Source organism: Pistacia vera, unplaced genomic scaffold, assembly GCF_008641045.1.
Source record: "Pistacia vera cultivar Batoury unplaced genomic scaffold, PisVer_v2 Contig270, whole genome shotgun sequence".
Taxonomy (NCBI): domain Eukaryota; kingdom Viridiplantae; phylum Streptophyta; class Magnoliopsida; order Sapindales; family Anacardiaceae; genus Pistacia; species Pistacia vera.
Genome location: NW_022196080.1, coordinates 92,234 through 114,633, shown reverse-complemented (window position 1 = coordinate 114,633; position 22,400 = coordinate 92,234). Strand labels below are relative to the sequence as shown.

At 36.6% G+C, this 22,400-nt stretch overlaps 2 protein-coding genes across 2 annotated transcripts; one reads left to right on the top strand and one right to left on the bottom strand.

Moving 5' to 3' along the window:
• Positions 1-17,579: 17,579 nt before the first annotated feature.
• On the top strand, positions 17,580-19,255 carry LOC116133505 (probable (S)-N-methylcoclaurine 3'-hydroxylase isozyme 2). Its single transcript, XM_031419209.1, is given in 3 exon segments — positions 17,580-18,479; positions 18,642-19,214; positions 19,217-19,255. Coding segments are annotated over 3 exon segments (1,506 nt in total). The 5' UTR covers positions 17,580-17,585.
• A 473-nt stretch (positions 19,256-19,728) lies between these two features.
• Positions 19,729-22,178, bottom strand: LOC116133568 (scarecrow-like protein 28). Its single transcript, XM_031419264.1, has one exon. It carries the CDS (start codon positions 22,071-22,073, stop codon positions 20,070-20,072), a length of 2,004 nt encoding a protein of 667 aa, XP_031275124.1. The 5' UTR covers positions 22,074-22,178; the 3' UTR covers positions 19,729-20,069.
• Positions 22,179-22,400: the final 222 nt, after the last annotated feature.

Genomic DNA, 22,400 nt, shown 5'->3' with positions numbered 1-22,400 from the left:
ACTATACTGATAACCCTAAATAGGATTACATTTGGCTAGCATAAAACTACACCAATATTTACACATAGTGCTTTGATAATCTCAAGTCTAAGGATCACATGCATCACCATCCATTAGAGGATGTATTCCATAGACACTAGGGTTTCATTCTATATAAAATCCTCTACATAGGTCGGTCTAGTGAACTCATGAATAATAAGCACCCATGCGTTGCACCAAGTTGTCACTAAGCAATTTTGACATGTGAGATCTGTCACTATCTTTCGATATGATCATTCAACGCTATGATAGTCTTATTGTATTATCTGTGCCCTTGGTCAGAATAATACTCGGGCTATGGACGTTTCTAGAATGGTTACCATATGTGCTCATAGAGATCTCACAATCAAGACTTATAACTGTTTGATTACCTCATCACAGTTTCACCACTCTAAGGACATATATTACTACATACCTTATAAATGAAGCCTTTTATTAATAGAATAACACAATACATAGAGTCAATTTACAATATTTGACTGTCTTTAAGGTACCTATTCTAACAATCTCTCACTTGCATTATAGCCAATCATTCATGTATCTTACACCACATGAAGATAGGTGCTTATCATGCTTCGGCTACAACAGAGCTTTCGTAAGTGGATCTGCTCTATTGTCATTAGTAGGTACTCTGTTTATTTGCATATCTCCTCTCTAAACGATTTCTCTTATCAGGTGGAATTGTCTGAGTATGCGTTTGGATATTTGATATTGCTGTGGTTCTTTAGCCTAAGTAATGGCCCTATTGTTGTCACAAAATAATTCTATTGGTTCAACCATGTTGGGAACCACACCAAGTTCAGTAATTAACTTTTTTGATCCAAACCGCCTCCTTGGTTGCATCTGATAATGCAATGTACTTAGCCTCTGTTGTAGAATCAGCTACAATATTCTACTTAGAGCTATTCCAGCCCACTACAGCTCCATTGAGACAAAAGACAAAACTTGATTGCAATCGACAATCATCCTTGTCAGTTTGAAAAGTGGCATCATTGTATCCTTTTACAGTGAGTTCATCTTCTCCTCCACAAACCAAGAACATATCCTAAATCATTTTCAGGTCCTTAAGAATGTTCTTAACTATTATCTAGTGACGCTCACCTGGATTCGATTGATATCTACTACAAATGCTTAATGCATAAGAGAGTACATAACATGACATACATTATGGATCCAATAGCGAATGCATATGAGATCCTATTCATCTTATCTCTCTCTTCAGGTGTTTTAGGACACATGTTCTTCAAGAGATAAACACCGTCTGACATAGGGAGAATCATTTCTTGGATTCTTCCATACTGAATCTTTTTAGTACCTTGCTAATGTATATACTTTGACTTAGGCCAAATAACCTACGTGATCTATCTCAATAGATCTTGATACCAAGGATGTATGCTGCTTCCCCTAAGTCCTTCGTGGAGAAGCACTTGGATAACCAAGTATTTACCATCTGTAAGTTTGGTATATCATTCCCAATTAGTAGTATGTCGTCAACATACAATACTAGGAATTCCACTACGCTCCCACTAAACTTCTTATAAACACAAGGCTCATCTTTGTTTTTGATGAAACCGAATTTATTAACAACTTCGTCAAAACGAATGTTTCAGCTCCTTGAAGTTTCTTTAAGTTCATATATAAACCTTTTCAACTTTGATAAGAGCTTGAAAATACATATTTTGTTAGTGAATCAATTGGATTATTTGTGGAAAAATGTGTTTAATTTGTTAAATTTGAGTTAATTACTTCATAAATACCTTTTATGGGATCACGAGGTGTATTTTGAGTATTTTCTAGTTAAAAATGATATTTGAATGAAGAAGAATGATGTCAATGGATATTGTGACGAGTAGGAACGAATGGTGCAAGAATCGGAAATGAAATGAGGAAGTTATGACGCGTTGAAGATGAAACGTAAAACCTGGAAATTTGTTAAGATGAGCATGCTTCGATGTTTTGACCATAACTTGAGCTGTAGAAATCAGAATTTTATGATTCTTGTGGAGTTGGAAAGATTATTCAGAGATCTACAAAGTTTGTGTTGATGACTTTTCCAGATTCTAAATATTACAGACTCATGGGATAGAAAGAACGATTGCTACAGTGACCGTTTCTATCACCACAAAGATGGATCACGGGCCTGTTTGGGTTATTGTATTTCCCTAGTCCAAATCTGAATGGTTTAAGGCATTTAATTATCTCCTAATTAACCTCCAAACCCTAGCACTGTAAATAAGGGTCTTTAATTAGTTTTGAGAGGGGTTAGAGAAGGAGAAAGAGCGGCTACTATTTTGGAGATCAGAATTCTTGCAGTTTTTGTTCACCAATTAGAGAAGTTTTTCTATTTTCTTTCTTGAACTCATGTTTGTTAATACAGTGGTTGTTTTTATTACTGCAATTATGAACTAAATTACTTTTCTAGGGCTAAATATGTGGCCCAATTTATGAATATGTGTTGACTTTATTGTTGTTAATTTTAATTGAGCATTAATTCTAAGTTTTATTATTGTGTGTAATGTTTTCAATTCTTAGGGGCCCAAGAGTTGAATGATTTTATGGGTTGGTTTGAGATCGAGAAATAAAACCTGATTAGTCTAAGGTAATAAAACCATAGATTGAGTGAACGCTAGAGATAGGTTACCGCGATCTGTGAGGCTCTGGTAAATTCCATAGAACTTAATGATCTCTTAGTTTCTAAATCCACTTTAGAGATATTTTGGGTTGTTGCTTAAGGGTTAATTCACTAATTGTTAGAGAGAAAATTAGTAAAATATTAGGGAGTTTGACTTTTAGAATAAGCTTAATTATGTTAGCAATTGTCAATGCATAAGATTAAATTGGTGTGAAATCTGTGTCTTAGGTTTAGTCTTATTGATCATTTTACTAAAGTATTAATACAATTATGCTTTTGTTTACTTTTTAGTTTGTTTTATTTTTCATTAATTCATTCTTAAAATTCTGTTTCATCAAATAGAAATAAAATAGACTAGTTTGGTACTTGGCAGATAGTTCTCTTGGGATTCGATATTCGTTTATTCGAGCTTTACTATTTGTGCGATTTCGTACACTTGTGAATAGCCTATCAAATTTACATACATTTTCTACTTGTCCTTCAAAGACGAAACCATCGGGTCGTGTCATATAGACATCCTCTACAAGGTTTCCATTCAGGAAAGCAGTTTTGACATCCATCCATTGCAAGCATCCATTTGCCAAATATTCATTCCAATATTGACTATAAAATATAAGATTTTTTCTTTTATTAAACCATCTAGAAAAAAAAATTATCAACGTTATTTTTAATCAAAACGTTTTTTTTTTTTTTTTTCTAAGTATCTTTTCTATGTTCTTTTAATTGTGTAATACTATGTTTCAAACAATGATATACATATCAAAGACAGAGTAGAAAAAAATCTTGGAAGTGTTAGAAGTGTAGTACCTTCCCCTTTATTTTAAAGAAGCAAAACCATCGAGGTTGACTATTAGGTGGTGATGATGAAGAAGAAGAAGACAAGGATCAATTATAATGTTAAATAATTTAGGTAGCAAATTGACTGGTAGATAATACAAATGAGGCAAGTTGTCCTTTGTATTTTAACCAAACTAATTACCAACCGTTGTGTGCAGTCCAGTTGGATAATGGCTACTACACCTTGTCACTATCTTCCATTCCCGATTGATTTCTGCTTCTGCAATAACAACTGATAGAGACTCTGTTTCTCTTTTTGAACCTCTTTCAGTTTAACACTCTTAATGAGTATGATTCGTTTCGACCTTTAGATTTTAGCAAAGAACACTTTAGACCATAAACTCTAAAAGTTTACCATTCTATCCAAACATTTCCAAATTGTGACACTTCCATTCAAAACGTTGACAAATGTTAACGCAAAGTGATAAGGAGATTCTAAATGCTCTTATTGTTTTTCAGAAGTATATACAAACCCCTAATATTAACTTGACGTTAAAACGACGCTACGTGAGTCAACAAATGTTAAGTAAGGTGAGGATAATTACTTGATCACAAGATTAAAGTCAATTTTTATTATATTAATATTTTTTTCTCTTTCTTTTCCTTCTCTTTAGTAAACCATATATCAACAACCCTTGGTTTCTTTGTTTTTCTTCCTCATGACTATTCTATTTTTGTGTTGGCATTGGAGTTATCTCCCATCCTCTCACTCTATCAACACACTAACAAAAATAGCTTTAGATTGTTATAAAATGATGTTGAATCAAGATCAAGATAGAGAAAGAGGATTGATCTATAGCTAGGGATGTAAAAAAACCCGGCCTAGGTTTGGCTTGGTCCGGGCATAAATTAAACTTGGACACACACTAGGTTTGAGTATATTATTTAAGGATATGTAAAATTATCAAAGCCCCTACATAAAATTTCTAAAACCCCCCTAAAAACTAATCCAACTATCTTTCATCATGTAAAATTACAAAGAACCCCTACTAAATTATACAAGCCTATCGATTAAGTAAAATTTATTAATTCTCTCATTATATAGCCACGCTTAATCACCACAAGATTCATGTCATCGGACTGATATGAAATTTTACAACCTAGATAAAATAATATGTATACATGATCCTAACAAATTAATATCATGACGTCTTGGTTAGCGAATTATTCTCTCTCTCTCTCTCTCTCTCTCTCTCTCTCCCTCTCCCTCTCTCTCCCTCTATATATATATATATATATATGTGTGTGTGTGTGTGTGTGTGTGTGTGTGTATTGAGCCCTCATGTGTTTGGATGTGTCAAAGCTAACCAAAGAGTTGATTGATTCTCTAACAAACATGCTAAGGTATGATAAGAAGTCATAACCAAAAACAATATAATGAGATTGACTTAAGGCAAAAGCCCTAGTATGTTGTTTCACTTTAATACCTAAGATGGTATCAACTTGTCCAAGATCTTTCATCTTGAAAGTAGAGGACAAAAACCTCTTCGTTTCTATTACACCTTTTATATCATCATTCAAAATCAATATATCATCAACATAAAGACAAACAATAGTGGTAGTCATCACAAACTTTAGAACATAAACATTTATCAACATTGTTATGTCTAAAACCATTAGATAGAATAGCAGAGTCAAACTTTTCATGCCATTGTTTATGAGCTTGCTTCAAACCATACAAATATTTAACAAGTTTACAAACTTTATATTAATTCCCAGGTTGAACAAAATCCTCAGGTTGTTCCATGTAGACCTCCTCATTTATACCACCATTTAAGAATGCAGTTTTAACATCCATTTGATGAATATAAAAGATTATGGGTTAAAACTAAAGCAAACAAAAGTCTAATAGAATTTATTCTTGCTACATGTGCATATGTATCAAATTAATCAATTCCTTCCTTTTGTCTAAATTCCTTGGCTACTAATCCAGCCTTAAAAGTTTGAAGAGTACCATTAATATGATATTTCCTTCTAAACACTCATTTGCAGCTAATTAGTTTAGAACATGTAATATACTCTCTAGCTAGTAATTCTTTAAGAAATATATGATAAAATCCATTAAATAACTTTGTAAACATATATATACATAGAGGTATATAATGTAAAATCCAAAAATTTTAATTTTAATTCACATAAACATATACACAAAATAACTGATAGTACAAGGTAGTCTTGGACAGTGCCGCCAAACTCCTCCGCTTCTTGACGTCCCACCCGATCGTAAATCAACAAGTACCTGCAAAACAGTAGAATAACAGAGTGAGCACTAATTGCTCAGTAAGTAAACCAAACTGCACAACTGTTTTTCCTCCATTACTCATGTTCTGATTTTCCTTTTCTCACTTTAATCTTTGATAATATTCTTCATTCTTTTCTGATACTCTGATTTGCTATTTATCAACGTGCAAAGACAATGAATAAAACTCTACATTTTCGAGCACATAAGAAATACTGAATCATGTAAGTAGCATAATACTCTGATTTGCTACTTATCAACGTGCAAAGACAATAATAAAATTGTACATCGTTGAGCACATAAGAAATACTGAATCATGTAAGTAGCATAATACATATGCAGAATAATAAACTTTCTTGAGAAAAGAACTTTCTTTTCTTTTCTGTTATCTGTCTCTTATGCCGTATCTCTTTCTTTTCTTATGCTGTATCTCTTTCTTTTCTTTCTTCTATTCTGGTTTGCCAATCGGACTAGGTTGATGCATGGATTTGGAACCTTGGCCATGTGAGTGTATACTGGGTATAGTTCTCATCTACATGCACTATTGACGGACCGTACCAATGCTGTATCTCTCTGCTGAGGCTGCTCACTGATGGCGGCGTGCATGTAGGTATGCTTTGCTTGGTACAGTCCTCATCCATATACACTACTGGTGGACTATACAAATAATGTATCTTTCTGCTGATGCTGCTCACTGATGGCGATGTGCATGTGGGCATCTCTGACACTCACGGGTTCCTCATCGCAACAACCTTAAACATAACATGTTGTAGAAAGAGATACTATGCACATATCAACATGAATTTCCAAGCTATGGAAATTCTACACTTGCATTCTTTAGTAAATGAGAAAATATACATACTTGCATGTTAGCTTAAAAGAAAACTACAAGTCATTTTCTTTTCTTTCTTTCTCGTTCTTTGCTAACATATTCTTTTATATTCTCATTTACCAAATCAAGGCTATATATAAATCATATGCACAATATATGCATGATCAAGCCCATTCTTTGATGTTCTTTCCAAGTTCACATACACAAACTTGAAAATTCATTATGGCATAATGGTACGTCATGACATATTCTATCATTCTCTACTATCACAATTGCCATATCAAAGTAACACTATAACTTGCAATTCTTCTCTAACACTTCCATGTGCATTTAAAGAAGTAGTAAAGGTTCAAGTAACTAGAACCAAGCACTAAGGGCCATTACTCTCATGAAACTAACATGACCAAGTGATATATTAAATTTTGGCATAACAATATGCATTCTTGAATACTAACATTTACACTTGGTTAAGCCCAACCATAATCTTCCTACTTCAATTCTTGCATTTCTCTAACCCTTTCTTCATTTGGGTTTAGCCAACTCATGCATGCATTTTCTCTTTGGATTTTCATCAAACAATTCATATGCACATACAACTACTAAGTTGGCTACACTTCCACATCTCTCTAAATCCACCAAAATTTGAGCAAAAACTCACTTATTATAACATCAAACCTGGCCATTTTCAACAATTTTCAACACTTCAAAAATTTCAACACTAATACTTCCATAACTTCATCAAATCATCACATAACCATACACTACTTCTCATGGCTGAAAATTACACATCATTCAACATAAAAAACAGCCAACAATTCTCACATACAATCACATAAAAACATGCAAAAATCATACTACACAAGTCTTGCTCAAATCAAGACTAAAATTAGGTTTACTTACCTTGAATGTGTGATATCACCTCCTTTTGCTAAAAGTCTTTTCCTCTTGGACCCAGATCATATAAAAACCATAAGAATTTAAAACTTGAAAGTTTAATCACACTCATTTTGCTAGAATCTTACCTTTGGATGCTTTAGGATTGAAAATCTATGAAAATCCAAGCCAAATCCTATGATTTTCCTTTGAAATTTAGTGAAGAAAATTGAGAGAAAATGGGGGTGAAGGGTGGCGTGAATAAGGGTTAGAATGGCTAGGGTTTAGGTTATTGCAACCTTAGAATGGCTAGGGTTTAGGTTATTGCAACCTTATAACTAAATATATATATATATATATATATATATATATTCCCATTTTGCCCTTGTACTTTCTATGAAATTTCATCTATATCCTTTAGTCAATTACCAAAATACCCTCATTTTTATTATCTTCTTCACATTATTTTGCTTCCTTTCACTTCCCACTTTTTCAACTAATTATGAGTGAAGAGACCATTTCACCCCTAATGAAGTTTTAAGGAATTTTCTTCACATATATCTAAGGTAACTTCAAGGAAATCTAACTAAGGGTATTAGGGCATAAATAAAATTACGTACCTTGATGTGGGTGTTACAGAACTAAACAGTAAATCAACAATTTCCCAAGTATTGTTAGACATAATTGAATCCATTTCATCATTGATTGCCTCTTTCCAAAAAGCAAAATCTCTAGAAGACATTGTTTCTTTATAAGTCTTAGGATCATCTTCAATTTGGAGAATTATAGGAATTTTCCTAATCACATTTTCTTTATTTCCTTCTACTAAACAAAAGGAAATTATTTGAGAATCAATTTCATCAGATCCCAATTATTTTTGTTTTCTAACTCTTTGACTTTTACGAGGTTCACTAGGTTGCTCAACAACCTTTAGAGGTATCTCTTCTTGAGATTTTCCAATTTTAGAAATAGTTTGAGATTTATCATCACAAGACAATAAATTCTCCAAGAACTCTACTTCTTTAGATTCAATTATAACATTAGTCTCCAAGTCTAATAATCTATAAGTCTTTCTATTTGTTGCATATCCAACAAAAGCACACTTAATAGCTCTCGGACCTAATTTAGTCCTTTAGGATCCATACTCTTGCAATAAGCAAGGCACCCCCACACTTTAAAATATCCATTGTTGGGGTTTTTACCTTTCCATAACTTATATGAAGAAATTTTATTCTTTTCCAAATAAATTCTATTGAGAATATGACATGTAGTAAGAATAGCTTCACCCCACAAACTAAAAGATCATTTAACATTTAACAACATAACATTAATCATCTCAAGAAAAGTCCTATTTTTCCTTTCAACAAAACCATTTTGTTGTGGTGTGTAAATGGGGCAGAGCATTGATGAATAATTCATTTTTCTTAAAAAAAAAAAAAAAAAAAAACAGAAAATTCATTTGAGAAATATTCTCCCCTTCTATCACTTCTAAGAACTTTAATTTTCTTATCTAATTGATTTTTAACTTTTGCTTTATAACATTTAAATGCACTAAGGGCCTCATCCTTATGTTTTAATAAATAAATGTAAGTATATCTAGAACAATCATCAATAAAAGTTATAAAATATCGTTTACCACCTCTTGTTAAAATATCATTTAATTCACATAGATCACTATGCATTAAATCTAATAATTAAGAAGATCTTTCAACAACACAATGAAAAGGCTTCTTAACCATTTTTTTATTTAATGCATATTTCACACTTTTCAAATCCACTAGTATCACAAGAAAGTAAACCACATTTTATAGTTCTTTTAATTGTACTAATGCCTATATGTGCAAGTCTACTATGTCATAAAGTAATAGAATTTGAATCAATCATATAAGCAGAACCATAAGCACTTTTATTTAATTATGTGAAACCCTAAATATGCTAATATTCCTACAGGGGGTGAATAGGAATTAATAAAAATTATGGCGAAATAAAAGCTATCACCACAAGCAATGAGTTTAAAAAAAACAATGTTCAATAAATAAACTCAACAACCTAATAGTGACAATATTAATGAGCAATAAAGAAACCCAATAGAGAACAATAAATGAAGTCAAGTTATGAAGATAAACAAGTAATAAATGTGAGCAATGAATGTTTGTGCAAGAGTGATAAATAAGTTTAGAGAGAGATAGAGAAATGCTCAATGATTTATAATGGTTTAGAGCTATATCCACAAGCCTCCTACATCCACTTTTTCAAGACAACCTCCTTGAAGTTCTACTAGAATCGGATTGAGCCAATGCAATAGATTTAGAGGATTTCGCCAATACACACTAGATTTACAGGATTGCACCTAGTTGTATAGGATTTTGCCAACAAGGTTTTAATCAAAGTGTTTTGTGAATGATTGCCTCTTCTCTTTAGGCTTATACACACAATAAGAACAAAGACACTCTCAAAGGTTTACAATATGAGTGCAAGTGAGAGTATTTGATTTAGATTTTTAGCTCTACAGATTATATGAGAATTTTCTCTAATTTTGATATGACTCTTCTCTAGTTTTTGTATAAAGAAGTTGAGTTTTTATATCCCTTCAAATTTGAGTCATTGCTTCATTTAATGCAACTCTGAAAAAGTCTACAGAACCCAGACGAATGATTGTTCCATAATCGCAAACGAACATTCCTGACACAACAGATACTTTTTTCTTAGATCTAGAGTTCTTGGAATGATCATTCCACCATGCCACATGATCGTGTAAGGAATGATCGTTCCACCACGCAGAATGGTCTGATAAATACTCTTCAAAATCCATTAAGTTTCCAAAGGCATGCACGACTTCTTGAATGACATTGTGCAATTTAGACAATACTCTACAGATAAGAATGGTCGTTCCACCACGGAGAACAATAGTTCAAAAGCGCAAAGGATTCTGAATTTGAAATATTTTGACTTTTGTCTTGAGAGGAACGGTCATGTAAGATGGTCGTGCATAAGTGAGTGATGTCACACATTATGGTAAAATGTTGCACGACTACATGGAACGATGTAGTGCGAGATGGTACGTTCATTGGGGCAGTTTATTTGATACTGAATGGTCATGCCTTAATCGCATACGGTCGTACCACTTGAAAAATTTGCTTACGCACGTTCATTCCACCCGACAAGTCTGTTTTGGATTGGTTATTACTTGTGTCATACCTTAGCATGTTTTGGTTAGTGATCAATCAACTTTTTGGTTAGTTTTGGCATATCAAAACACATGAGAGGCCAACAAATTCATTGTCAATAGTACATAATTTTACCATTCCATCGCACAAATATGTCTTTCCCACAAAAGCAATAGACCTAGATAAAATCAGTTTTCCAGATTCATAAATAGTCTTAATTCCAAGTTTTCCTAGAAGAGCACCACTAACTAGGTTTTGATTCATATTAGGAACATACAAAACATTAATCAGAGTAATCTTTATTCGAGAAGTGAAAAAGAGACCAATGCTTCCTTTGCCAAGAACCTTGGAATGATTTTCGTTTCCCATTTGAATCTCTTGTGCACTTCCCAATTCATCAAAAGTCTTGAAGAGAGAATTGTAATAAAAAACATGGACTGTGGCAAAAGTATCGTACCATAGCCTTGTATCTTTCCTTGAACAACATTAACCTCACTCATAGTAGCGATGATATCCTCTTCTATGGCATTGGTTTTCACCTTTTCATTTTGTTTCTTCCTAAACTTGCAATCTTTAGCAAAATGCCCAGGTTCATCACAAACAAAATAGCCCCTTTTTTTGTTATTGTTGAATTTTCCTTGATCCTTTTTGGGACCAAGAAAATTCCCTTTCTGATAGTTGCCTCTTTTCTGGTTATTGCTTTTGAAATGGTTGAATTGTTCACAACATTGACCCTTGCCTTAGAAAGACCAAAATTTGTTTCCTTAGACTTGTGTCTTGTACGCAATTCTTCCTTAATAAGAAGATTTTTCTTAATCTCTTCCAAAGAGTAATCTTTGCTTTTGTTCATAACCCTTTTCCTATAACTTTTTCCAAGTTGTTGGCAATTTTGCAATTATAGCACCAACTTGAAATGGTTCAGGAAGTATGTCAAATTCACTTAGCTCGACCGTCCATTAAGTGAGTCATCTCGAAAGCTTAGGCTTATGTAGAGTCTTCTTGAATGGATATGTGGTGACTATAATTATGGAATGACACTGAAAATAGGGCCGAAGCTTTCTGGAGGCGTGAATGAATGCAAGGGCCAACTTCTCTCATTGACCGTACCGGGTCTTGGCATCAAGGAGTGACTTGCTTACATAATAGACCAGTAGTTGCTTCCCATTGTCTTTTCTAATTAGGATGGCTGAAATCGCTAACTCGAATATTGCCAAATATGTATACAATTTTTCTCCAGTTAGTAGTTTAGAAGGTAAAGGTGGAGAAGTCAAGTACCTTCTGAGTTGCTACAAAGCTTCTTCGCAGGTCGAGGTCCATTCAAACTGCTTTGACTTTCAAAAGACTACGAAGAAAGGGTGACACTTATCTGTCGATCGAGAGATGAATCTACTTAGTGTAGCCACTCTTCTAGAGAGACACTGAACATCTTTGATACATGTTAGTGAGGGATGTTCAGAACATCTCAAATCTAATCAGGGTTAGCCTTTATCCCGCACTAAGTCACCATATACCCAAGGAACTTGCCAAAAGAGACCCTAAATGAGCATGTGGCTAGATTGAGCTTCATGTTGTACTTCCTCAGAACTGCAAAGGCCTGACTGAGATGGTCCAAGTACTGCTCAGCTATTAGTGACTCAACAAGCATGTCGTCGATATATACTTCCATGGTAGTCCCTAGGTATTCTATGAACAGATATCGACGAGTCGTTGATAGGTAGCCTTAACATTCTTGAGTCCAAACAACATCACTTTGTAACAGTAAGTGTCCCTCTTTATGATGAATGGAGCTTTCTCTTGGTCATCTGAATGCATGAGTATCTGATTATACCCTGAGAAGGCATCCATGAAGTTAAGCAACTCGTGACCGGTTGTAGCGTCAACCAATATGTCAATATGTGGCAGGGGGAAAGAGTCCTTGGGGTACACTATGTTTAGGTCTGTAAAATCTATGTAGACTCGCCACTTCTCATTCTTCTTTTGGATGACCACCACGTTAGCTAGCTAGTCAGGGTAGTGGACCTCCCGAATGAGTCCATTAGTTAGGAGTTTTTCTACTTCTTCGTTGATCACTTGGTTTCACTCCAGGGCAAACTTTCCCCTTTTTTGCCTTATCAGGTGACAATTGGGGTTGACTTGGAGATGATGCATGATTGCGTCAAGACTAATCCTTATCATATCTGCATAGGACCAAACGAAACAGTCTCGATTCTACTGCAGGAAATTGATCAGTCGCTTTTTTATTTCGAAACTCAATCTCGATCCAATCTGGGTCTTTTGATCGGGGTCAATTTGTAATTCATCTGGTTCTTCCATTGAAGGTTGATCCAACTCAGCTGGGCGAGTCGGACTTGTCTATAGTTGCTATAAGGTATTGGGCTTGCCTTTGAAGACATTTTTGTAACACTCCTTAGAGGATTTTGAGTCGCCTTTGATCTCTCTTACTCCCTATTTGGTAGGGAATTTGATTGTCTAATGGAAGGTTGAAGGGACAACTCTCATGTCATTAATCCAAGGTCTGCCTAGGATGACGTTGTAAGGTGAGGGGCAATCTATCATAAGGAAGATGGTCTGTCGGTTTACTCCAATCGTGTAGATAGGTAGGGTTATCTCTCCAATTGTATATTTTTGCTCAAAGTTGAATTCGACTAGGATGGTGGGATGCCTATTGATATCTGATTCTTCTAGGCCCATTGTCTTGACCGCCTCTAAGAAAAAAATGTTGGCAGAAGATCCTACATCTACAAACACTCTCTATACCAGAATATTTTCTATTTCCAGTGAGATAACCAAGGCATCATGGTGTGGGGTTGTTAGGGTGGCTGGCTCATCGTTTTCGAACTAGATTACTTGCTGAGTAGGCGACTGGGTGGATGGATGGGTAGAACAAGCTTCAAGATGATAGCTTGCTTGGGAATGCCTTTTTGATGAGGAATAGTTGACTCCGCTAACCTCTAGACCGCCTGATATCATGTTGTAGAATTCTTCCAGCTTTGGGTTAGATGGAGGGGAGGACTAGTTTATCTCATCCTTGTTTTTCATTGTGCTTTTACCTTTGTTGGTCAGTAAGTCAAGAAGATGTCTCCTCTTAAGCAAGGCCGCGACTTTCAATCTCAGAGCTATGCTATTGGCAGTATTATGTCCATAGTCATGCTGGAACTTGCACCATTTGGTTGTGTCTCTTTTGGCATCCGATCTCAGCTTAGGTGGCCACTTAACTATCGAACCCATCCCCTTTATTATGGAAACCATTTGGGCTACCTTGACATTGAGGTTGTACTTAGGGACTATGAACGAAGAAGAGCCGGAAGGTCAATATGTAAGGTAGGCTTGTGGGCGGTCGTATGGTTTCTTATTGTTTCTGTTGGAATTGCGTGCTGGAGCTGAGTTATTTGCTTCATATTGTCGTGCTTTTGGGCGCATCTCGTTGCAAATCTATTAGCGTTTATAGTAAAATGTATGCCTCTTACTTTTTACCTAATCTTTTTCTCACCTTATCTGAATGATTGCTCGGGCCATGGCGTCCTCCATAGAATTGCAGCCCAGTTTAGTGAGGTCTTTGTAGAGTTCCCCATCGGGAAGTAGTCCCTTTCTGAAAGCATCCACCGCAGTCTTAAGATGGAAGGATGGGATTGATATCTTTTCTTTATTAAACCGACTAACGTACTCATGCAGCGGCTCTCCCATTTTTTGATAGATCTTGTATAAGTCGGACGACAACTTCTCTAGCTTCTTGCTACTTGCAAACTGCTCAACGAATACGTCGATGAGTTAGACGAATGAGCCTAAGAAGTTGTTGGGGAGGTTTGTGTACCACTGAAGGGCTAGCCCTGATAAGCTTAAACCGAAGCTCTTGCACATGCATGCTTTCCTAAGGTCCCGAGGTATAGGGATAACAAACATCCTCTATTTGTACGAAGCTATATGATCGTCTAGGTCAGTTGTTCCATCATATGGTTTCATATTTGGGATGGTAAATTTTTGGGGCATCTCAGCTAGGGCTATGGAGTAAATAAAGGGTGAATCGGCATAGCTATGGGGAAGGCTCTTCTTGGCGGGGGTAGGTACTCTAAGTATATGTCTCATCATAGCTTCCATGTTAGCCAACCTTTTCGCTAATATCTGTTCAAGAGGGGAGGCGATAGACAAGGGGTTTGGGTTCATGGTTTGGGGATGTGTGTTTCTTTCACTCAGTCTAATACGGTGAGCTGAGTTGTTGTGATAGGTTTGGTGGGTGTCTTGTGTATTTTGGATTCCATTCATCCTTTCAAGGTGAGTCATCCCAAGTGTAACTGTTCGGGTATTTCTGTCGGCATGGATGGTTAAAGGTGTGGCTTGGGGGTCGTTTGACCCGTTAGGATGAGTCAAGCCTAATGGTGTTTGGATTGATTGGTCGGTCGACCTATGAGGGTGAGCCGAGCTGGAGGGGTCTTGGATGTAGTGTGAGTTACTCAAGCTAAGGGGTTGGTCAACATTGGTGATGTTTTGTTGCTGGTGGCTTGGGATGTTTGGAGTGAGCTGGTCACGGGTAATTGAGGGATCGGTTGATAATGATCGTGTTTGCATGGCTAGGTTTGTTACATCTGTAGTGGTGGGTGTTAGTCCATCCGTCATGGATGATTGGAGTTGGGAGGATTGTGGGTTGGAAACTGAGGTTCTAGGGTTTGGGGTCGTTAGTGGTTGCATGGGGTTTATTGAGACGCAGAGGCGATTCTCTGGTATCTGATTGAATGGGAAGTCAAGAGAATAGAATTGATTTACCTTTTCTCATAGGCCTTGATTCTTGGCCCAAATGTTGTTGTTCTCGGCTTCTAGTGCTGTGACTTTGTCTGCTTGTTGTTGCATGAGTGCTGAGAGAGCCTCGACCTTAGCTGCGAGGTCAGTCGAGGTAGTATCCATGTTTTTAGTCATAGCGTGATTTTTTGCAAGGCAGGAATTTGAATGGAGGTCGATTGCTAGAGGTCCCACGGTGGGCGCAAACTGTAGATGCTAAAATCTATGGTTGCAGAAGTAGGGTCTGATCTCGTGGGGTTGAGGCCACTGGCAATCTGTTGTACCTGTTACTTGGACACCGGTGTAGTGTTTGCTGTAAGTACTCCGATGCTCAAGTCAATAAGGTTGAATGAGGCAGTTTAGTGAGAGTAAGGGAATGAAGGGTTACCAGAGGTTAAGTCAGAGACTAGAACCACGGCATAGTAGGATAGTTCTTAGGAGTAAGAGCTTGGGTGTTGGTAGGAGATATTTAGGTTGAATGCCTAAATAGAGGAGTGACTCTTGTTTATATAGTAGTTGTATGATCTTTGTATCCTAATAGGACTCTGAATTCTTAAGGGAAGTGGTCTCGTGAATAGGAAAGATCATGATTCATCTGACTTAATAGTAACAGGAGTCTTAATTTGTCTAAGATACAGAATCTTGGGCGAATTAGGATAGAACAATACAGGAAGAATGCTACTTACCTTGGTTTGGAAGGCGTGGCCTTAGGTGGGCCGCTATTGTGGCCTATTCTGGAGAAAAGTTGGACCTGGGGTGAGTGTTTCAGCCCATGTCGTGGGTTTTGATGCTAACCCACCAGAGATTGGAGCTTTAGCTTGGGCCGATGTAGTGGAACATGCTTGTTCAAGACTGATAAGGCCCTGGGTGATTTTGACCCCCACACCCGTTTTGCCACCCCTAACCCTAGTAAATAACGGGAACATAACATAATATTTTAAATCCAAAAGAAATAACATAATAATAATAATAATAATAATAATAATAATAATAATAATAATAGTAATATAACATAAAATTAATAAAGTAGACAAATCTGATTAATGCAAAAATTAGGGCGTTACATGCATTTTCATTTAATAGCCACTTGTGTCTTGTCTTGGCAATGAGTTATTGATTTTTGATTGTATGGGGCAGCAAAGAGCATTATATAAAGCCCACAAATTTCATCTGATCAGGGTACAAAGCATTTGATAGACCGAGTTAATAAAAAAAGTTGTCTCATTGGAGTCCTCTTTAATTTGCTCATATTTGTAGTCCCTCTTAGTTTAAATATCCACAACTACAACACTATTATTTTAACATATATAAGCATTATTGAATTATTAAAATAAAAGTTTTGTTGTCCACCCCAAATCTTATCTGTTATTTCTTTGTCTTAAAATTAATTAAAAAAAAAAGGTTCAATCCTACTCAGAGAATCTTGTCATATTTACACTAGATTTTGTATTGATACTTCGCTTCAATCAGGCAAAGCACCATATAGTGATAAAGAGAAAAAGACCATGGTTTCAGGATTTGTTGTTAAAGGGTTAGGAATGGAGTAGCACATTATATCACCATATCATTATTGGTAGCCTCATGGTAAAAAAGACTCCAGTGAAATAACAGTTTAAAGAGCAGGATTTTAGGTTTAGCTCTTCCTAGTCTCTTTATCTTACAGGTTTATGAAATTTTATATTTGTCAGCAGGAGATATCATGAAGATTACTTCTATAAAAGGTCTTAAAGAGAGGATTGGATCTGATCTTTAGATTGAAGGGGTGACTAAGAAAATGTTATATTTGAGATACAAACATCAACAATGTCCTTCTGACGAAAGAGTTGCTTTGAGTTTATTAGATTTCTTGCAATGGAATTAAAGGTTTAAGGATGAAAGGTCCCATTCTCAAGCTTCAGCTTGCTTTGAGTTTACTTCTTGTACATCGATTTCCTGCCAATATATCTTCTTATATCATTGTAGTTCATATCGTTTTTCACGTTGAAACTAAATGATTTGATCGTACGTATAAAAAAATGTAAGAGATAACCATGTCGCAACCAACAAATAAATTTTGATATTCCCAGTTGCGTATGATTCTGAATCGAATGAGAATGATTCCAAAATTCCTGATGACAAGCCATTCCTGCATCAGCCTATATATATGATCATTCATTCCCAGACCACTGTCTCCTTCAATGCATACTCCGATTAGTCATGGATCAAATTGTTGTCAAAACTGATCTTTTCTATCCCATTCTCCTTCTAATTCTTCTTTACTTGTTCATTCTGAAGTTTTTCAAAACTCGGTCACAGGCTAAACAACCACCACTTCCACCAGGACCATATTCATGGCCAATATTAGGCAACATTCTCCACGTGGGAGATAAGCCTCATATCACACTAACTAAACTATCACAAACCTACGGGCCACTCATCTCAATAAGACTTGGAAACCAACCTCTGGTAGTAGGATCATCACCAGAGGCTGCTACTGAAATCCTGAAAACCCATGACCGAATTTTATCAGGTAGATTTGTTCCCCATGTGGCAGTAGCCAAGAGTTTGGAACATAACAATTTATCTCTTGGATGGGTTTTTGAGTGCAACAATAGCTCGAAGCTTTTGCTTACTCTTTGTCGAACCGAGCTCTTCTCAGGTAGAGCAATAGAGTCTCAAGCTTCTTTAAGAGAGAAAAAGGTGGTTGAAATGGTAGAATTTATCCGGAAAATGCAAGGAAATGTGGTGAATATAAGACAGGTAGCATTAGCTACTGTGTTTAACATGATAAGTAACATATTGGTGTCAAGGGATCTTATAAGCTTGGAGGATGATAGTTTGAAAGAAGCAATAAGTGGACTAATGAGGAATATCACTGATGTAGTTGCTGCACCAAATATTTCTGATTTTTATCCAATTCTTGCTGGATTAGATCTCCAAAGATTACGAAAGAAGTCTACGGATTTGTTTAATAAGGCTAGTGAAATTTGGGAGCCTATCATAAAAGAAAGGAGAGAGGTTATGTCAGGTGATGCTTCGAGCCAACAAGATTTTCTTGACGCTCTCATCAAAAACGGTTCTTCAGATCTTCAAATCAATATGTTGCTTCTGGTTTGATCTCTCTTTTTTTTTTTTTATACACATATGTTATACATGAATATGGACTAAGAAAGATTTATTTTTTCATTTCTGAAAGAGTCCAAGTCGCATTGCTCTTAAAATTGTTGAGGCTATTAGCTTGAGCTACAAATTTTATGAAAAAATGTTTTGCAGGAGCTGTTATCTGCTGGCACAGATACTAGTAGTTCAACAGTAGAGTGGACTTTGGCAGAACTTCTAAAGCATCCAGAATGCATCAAGAAAGTTGAGGAAGAACTGAAGAAAGAAATTGACCAAGACGTAATAAAAGAATCACATGTACCAAAGCTAACATTCCTTCAAGCCTGTGTCAAAGAAACTCTAAGGTTGCACCCACCTGGACCATTTCTCCTTCCTCAACGCGCTGTGGAGTCATGTGAAGTGATGACATATACCATACCAAAGAACTGTCAAGTGTTGATAAATTTTTGGGCGATCGGACGAGACCCTAAAATTTGGGAAGATCCATTGGTCTATAAACCAGAGAGATTCCTGGACTCAAATTTGGATTTCAAAGGAAATGATTTTGAATTAATACCTTTTGGTGCTGGAAGGAGAATCTGCCCTGGCGTGCCCATGGCTACAAAGCATGTTCCATTGATTCTTGCTTCCCTGATCCATTTCTTTGATTGGTCTCTTCTTTATGGAAGGGATCCAGAGGACCTGGACATGACCGAGAAGCTTGCTCAGACTTTATGCATTTATGCAAGGAGCAACCTCTACTTCTCATTCCTAAAGCTAAAATATAAGCTTGAAGTTTGCTAGTGTGATCGAGAAGGTTCTCTTTCTTTTATTTTCTTTGCCATTTTGTAATATAATAATCATTCGCTGGGCTGGTTATATAGCAAAATCTGTGCCACTGCTGTTGTGGATTGTAATTGTGCTTACTCCCTGCTTGCTTTATTTTATCATACTGCAGAATAGATTATTGCTCTCAATCTCGTTATAATTGTGAAATAGATTATTGTTCACTTATCTTGTTTTGTCACTCTATTCTTTAAAATCTGGCTAACTCGCTACTATTAGGACACAGTTATGGACTAGACCCTCATTTCTATGGAGCTTTGTTTCCTCTCAGTATTAGATCTGAGCCATGTTTTAAGTATAAAAGAGAAAACAATTAACTCCACACATTCCGGACAATCAGATCCAATGCCTGGCTTAAATAATAGAATTAACATAAATAATATCATATCATTTATAAAAATCAAATTTCCAACTACATTGTTCATATTTCTAATAACCTTGAATGAAAAAATGACAACTGAACTGACAACACTAAAAAGAATATCATCTTACATAAAGAATTAAAGAATAAACATAAATTGACACGGAATACTACAGACTGAAATCTAGAAATCTGGTCTGCAAAGATCTGAAATCGGTCTGAAGCTACAGTATTCATACAAATGATTTTGGCACTATCCGAGTTGAAAAATCTTATCTGCAACGAAAGAATGAAAGAATGATTATGATGACAGAATTCTCTACCTACAAAGAATTTTGTGTCCCTTTCTCTGTATGCAACTGATGTATTTATGAAGAAAAAGAAATCAGTAGCAATCAACTTGGCTGAGAAAAAGAGGATGAACTGCCAGCAACATCAACAGGCGCCCAGGCTGAGACTGTGTAAAGAGGCTGATCCATCCAGCTTAGAGTAAGTGCCGCTCCATCCTGCCCTTGATTCTTAACACCATAATGCTCAGAAGAGTACATCTTCAACAGCATTTGACTCTGAAGCATTTCCCTCTGGCTAATCCCCATGCATCGAAACCCTCCTTGCTCCATCATCCTCCTCCAGTTATCAAAACACTCGTGTCTTTCATATCGGTCACTTCCTTCACAAGCAACAATATTTCTAATTTCCCTTGCAAACATTTCCTCTATCTTGATCCTAACTGGGCTGTCTAATGGGAGGGAAGAATCAATCAGATCAAATATGGCAGAGTAGTACTTCAATGAATTGGAAACTCTTATCTCCAAAATGGGGGAGTTGTTCTGGGCTTCTTGCTCTGCCATAATGACTATTGTAGGATTAGTACTCCGAATAAGTCCCAAAAAATCCCTGAGTGCTCCTCCATTCCCACTATACAGTGTCTTGTGCAACTGAAAGACACAATTGACTGCCACAGTTTCCTTCTCCTTCACATGCAGCATCCACAGCCTCACATCTTCTAGCCTGTCTACAACTGGATGAAACTCGAAAGGCAAATTCAGTGCCTCGGCAAATCCAGAAAGCCTATCTCCTGTTTCATTTAGCTCTTGCTTCGACTCGCCTATACCGGTGATTCTCACGTGGCTTGGAGGATTAGTCCTGGAGGCTAAACTCTGAAACAAACTAGGCCACTGGAGTCCTTGCTTGATGTCAAAATCAATAATGTGAACCCTGTCTTTCCCTTCAAAAGCTCTCAACAATATCTCATTTGATGTGAAATGAATGAACTTTGGAACTGGAGTCACCTGGTTCAAAAGCCTCAATGCTGTACCCGAATCATCTTCCAGCCGATCAAGATCTCGAGGAGGAGTAATATGAAAAGTATGAGGCCAAAGCCTGGCAACCCGAAGAGCCAAAGCTTCAGTGTAGTAAGTAGATAGGCGACTTATAGAGCTCCCTCTTGGAGAAGCTAGATCCCCCAACTTAGCAATATAATGATTGATGGCAGGGATATTCCTTGTCCCAATTGCTTCAACACAAGCAGTAAGTAAGCTGACAAGCTCGAAACCTTGATTCCCCCCTGGATTCTTATCCTCCTCACTAGCCTCCACACCCCCTTGATGTGGATAAGGATTCTTAGACCCATTACCCATATCATGCTCCCCAGGATTCTCATGCAGCCTAAGAGCCAAGTTATGACTCTCTGATGAGATACTTGAAGCTGAAACCTCTTTTGCCAGCCTATGGCTGGTCTCATCACCATCTTTTTCACCAAAATCAGTGATCTCAGTGATAATTGATTCCACCCAAGGAATGTTTGACAATGGCAGGGGTGGTGAGATCAAATCACTAGGCACAAAACAGACCCTGTCATCCTCCCCTGAACAAGTCAAAGTAAAAGGAACTTGAGGGACATTTTGGCCAGTGTAACTTTGCTGAAACCAAAAGTTCCCACTACTCAATTGGCCTAAACTCAAACTATCTCCACTTCCATGAATATCATCACTCTTCCCATCATTATCACTGCTACCCTTTTTCCTCTTAGCCCTATTAATGCAAGACTCATCAACCAACCCTCCTTCTGCAAACCTCTTCAGACTCTTACCCTTCTCCCAAAACTCATCTTTGATCTCTCTCTGGTTGTTGCTGGTAGCCAAAGGCGGTAGACGGATGTTTTGCTTCAGAGAACAACTGCTAGTCTTGGACTCAATTGGCTTATCAACTGAGAGGCCAACAGGCCTAATGGGCTGTGACCTTGAAGTGTCTTTTCGTGAGAAGCTACAGGGCAAGTCCAGTCTCTGTGTGTTCATTGAAGGCAGCTGGAAATGGCAAGCTTGAAATTGTGCAGATGCTTCACTCCTCAATCTATGCCTTGGTGACACCAATGTAGAACTAGAACACCCAGCCAACATTCTCTATAACCTTCCTATTTTCTTTCTTTTTTTGTTTTTTTAATGTTTTCAACTTCAATTCACCCACCCAACCTATTTTTTTCTTATCTTTAAAACTTCCTATCTCTCTTTGGTGGTTCTATAATTTTATACTGCTATGCAATGTATGAGTTTTCCTGTGCAAATTCTTCTATGTGTTCATATATAGCCTAGTAAGTATATTTAACAAGGTAAATCTAGAGAGATAGACTAAGTGAGTGTGTGAACTTTCAAGAAATCAAAATACAATAAAAACAATAGGAATCCGATGAGTAACAAAGTGAAGAAAATCAACAAAAGGTTTTGTAA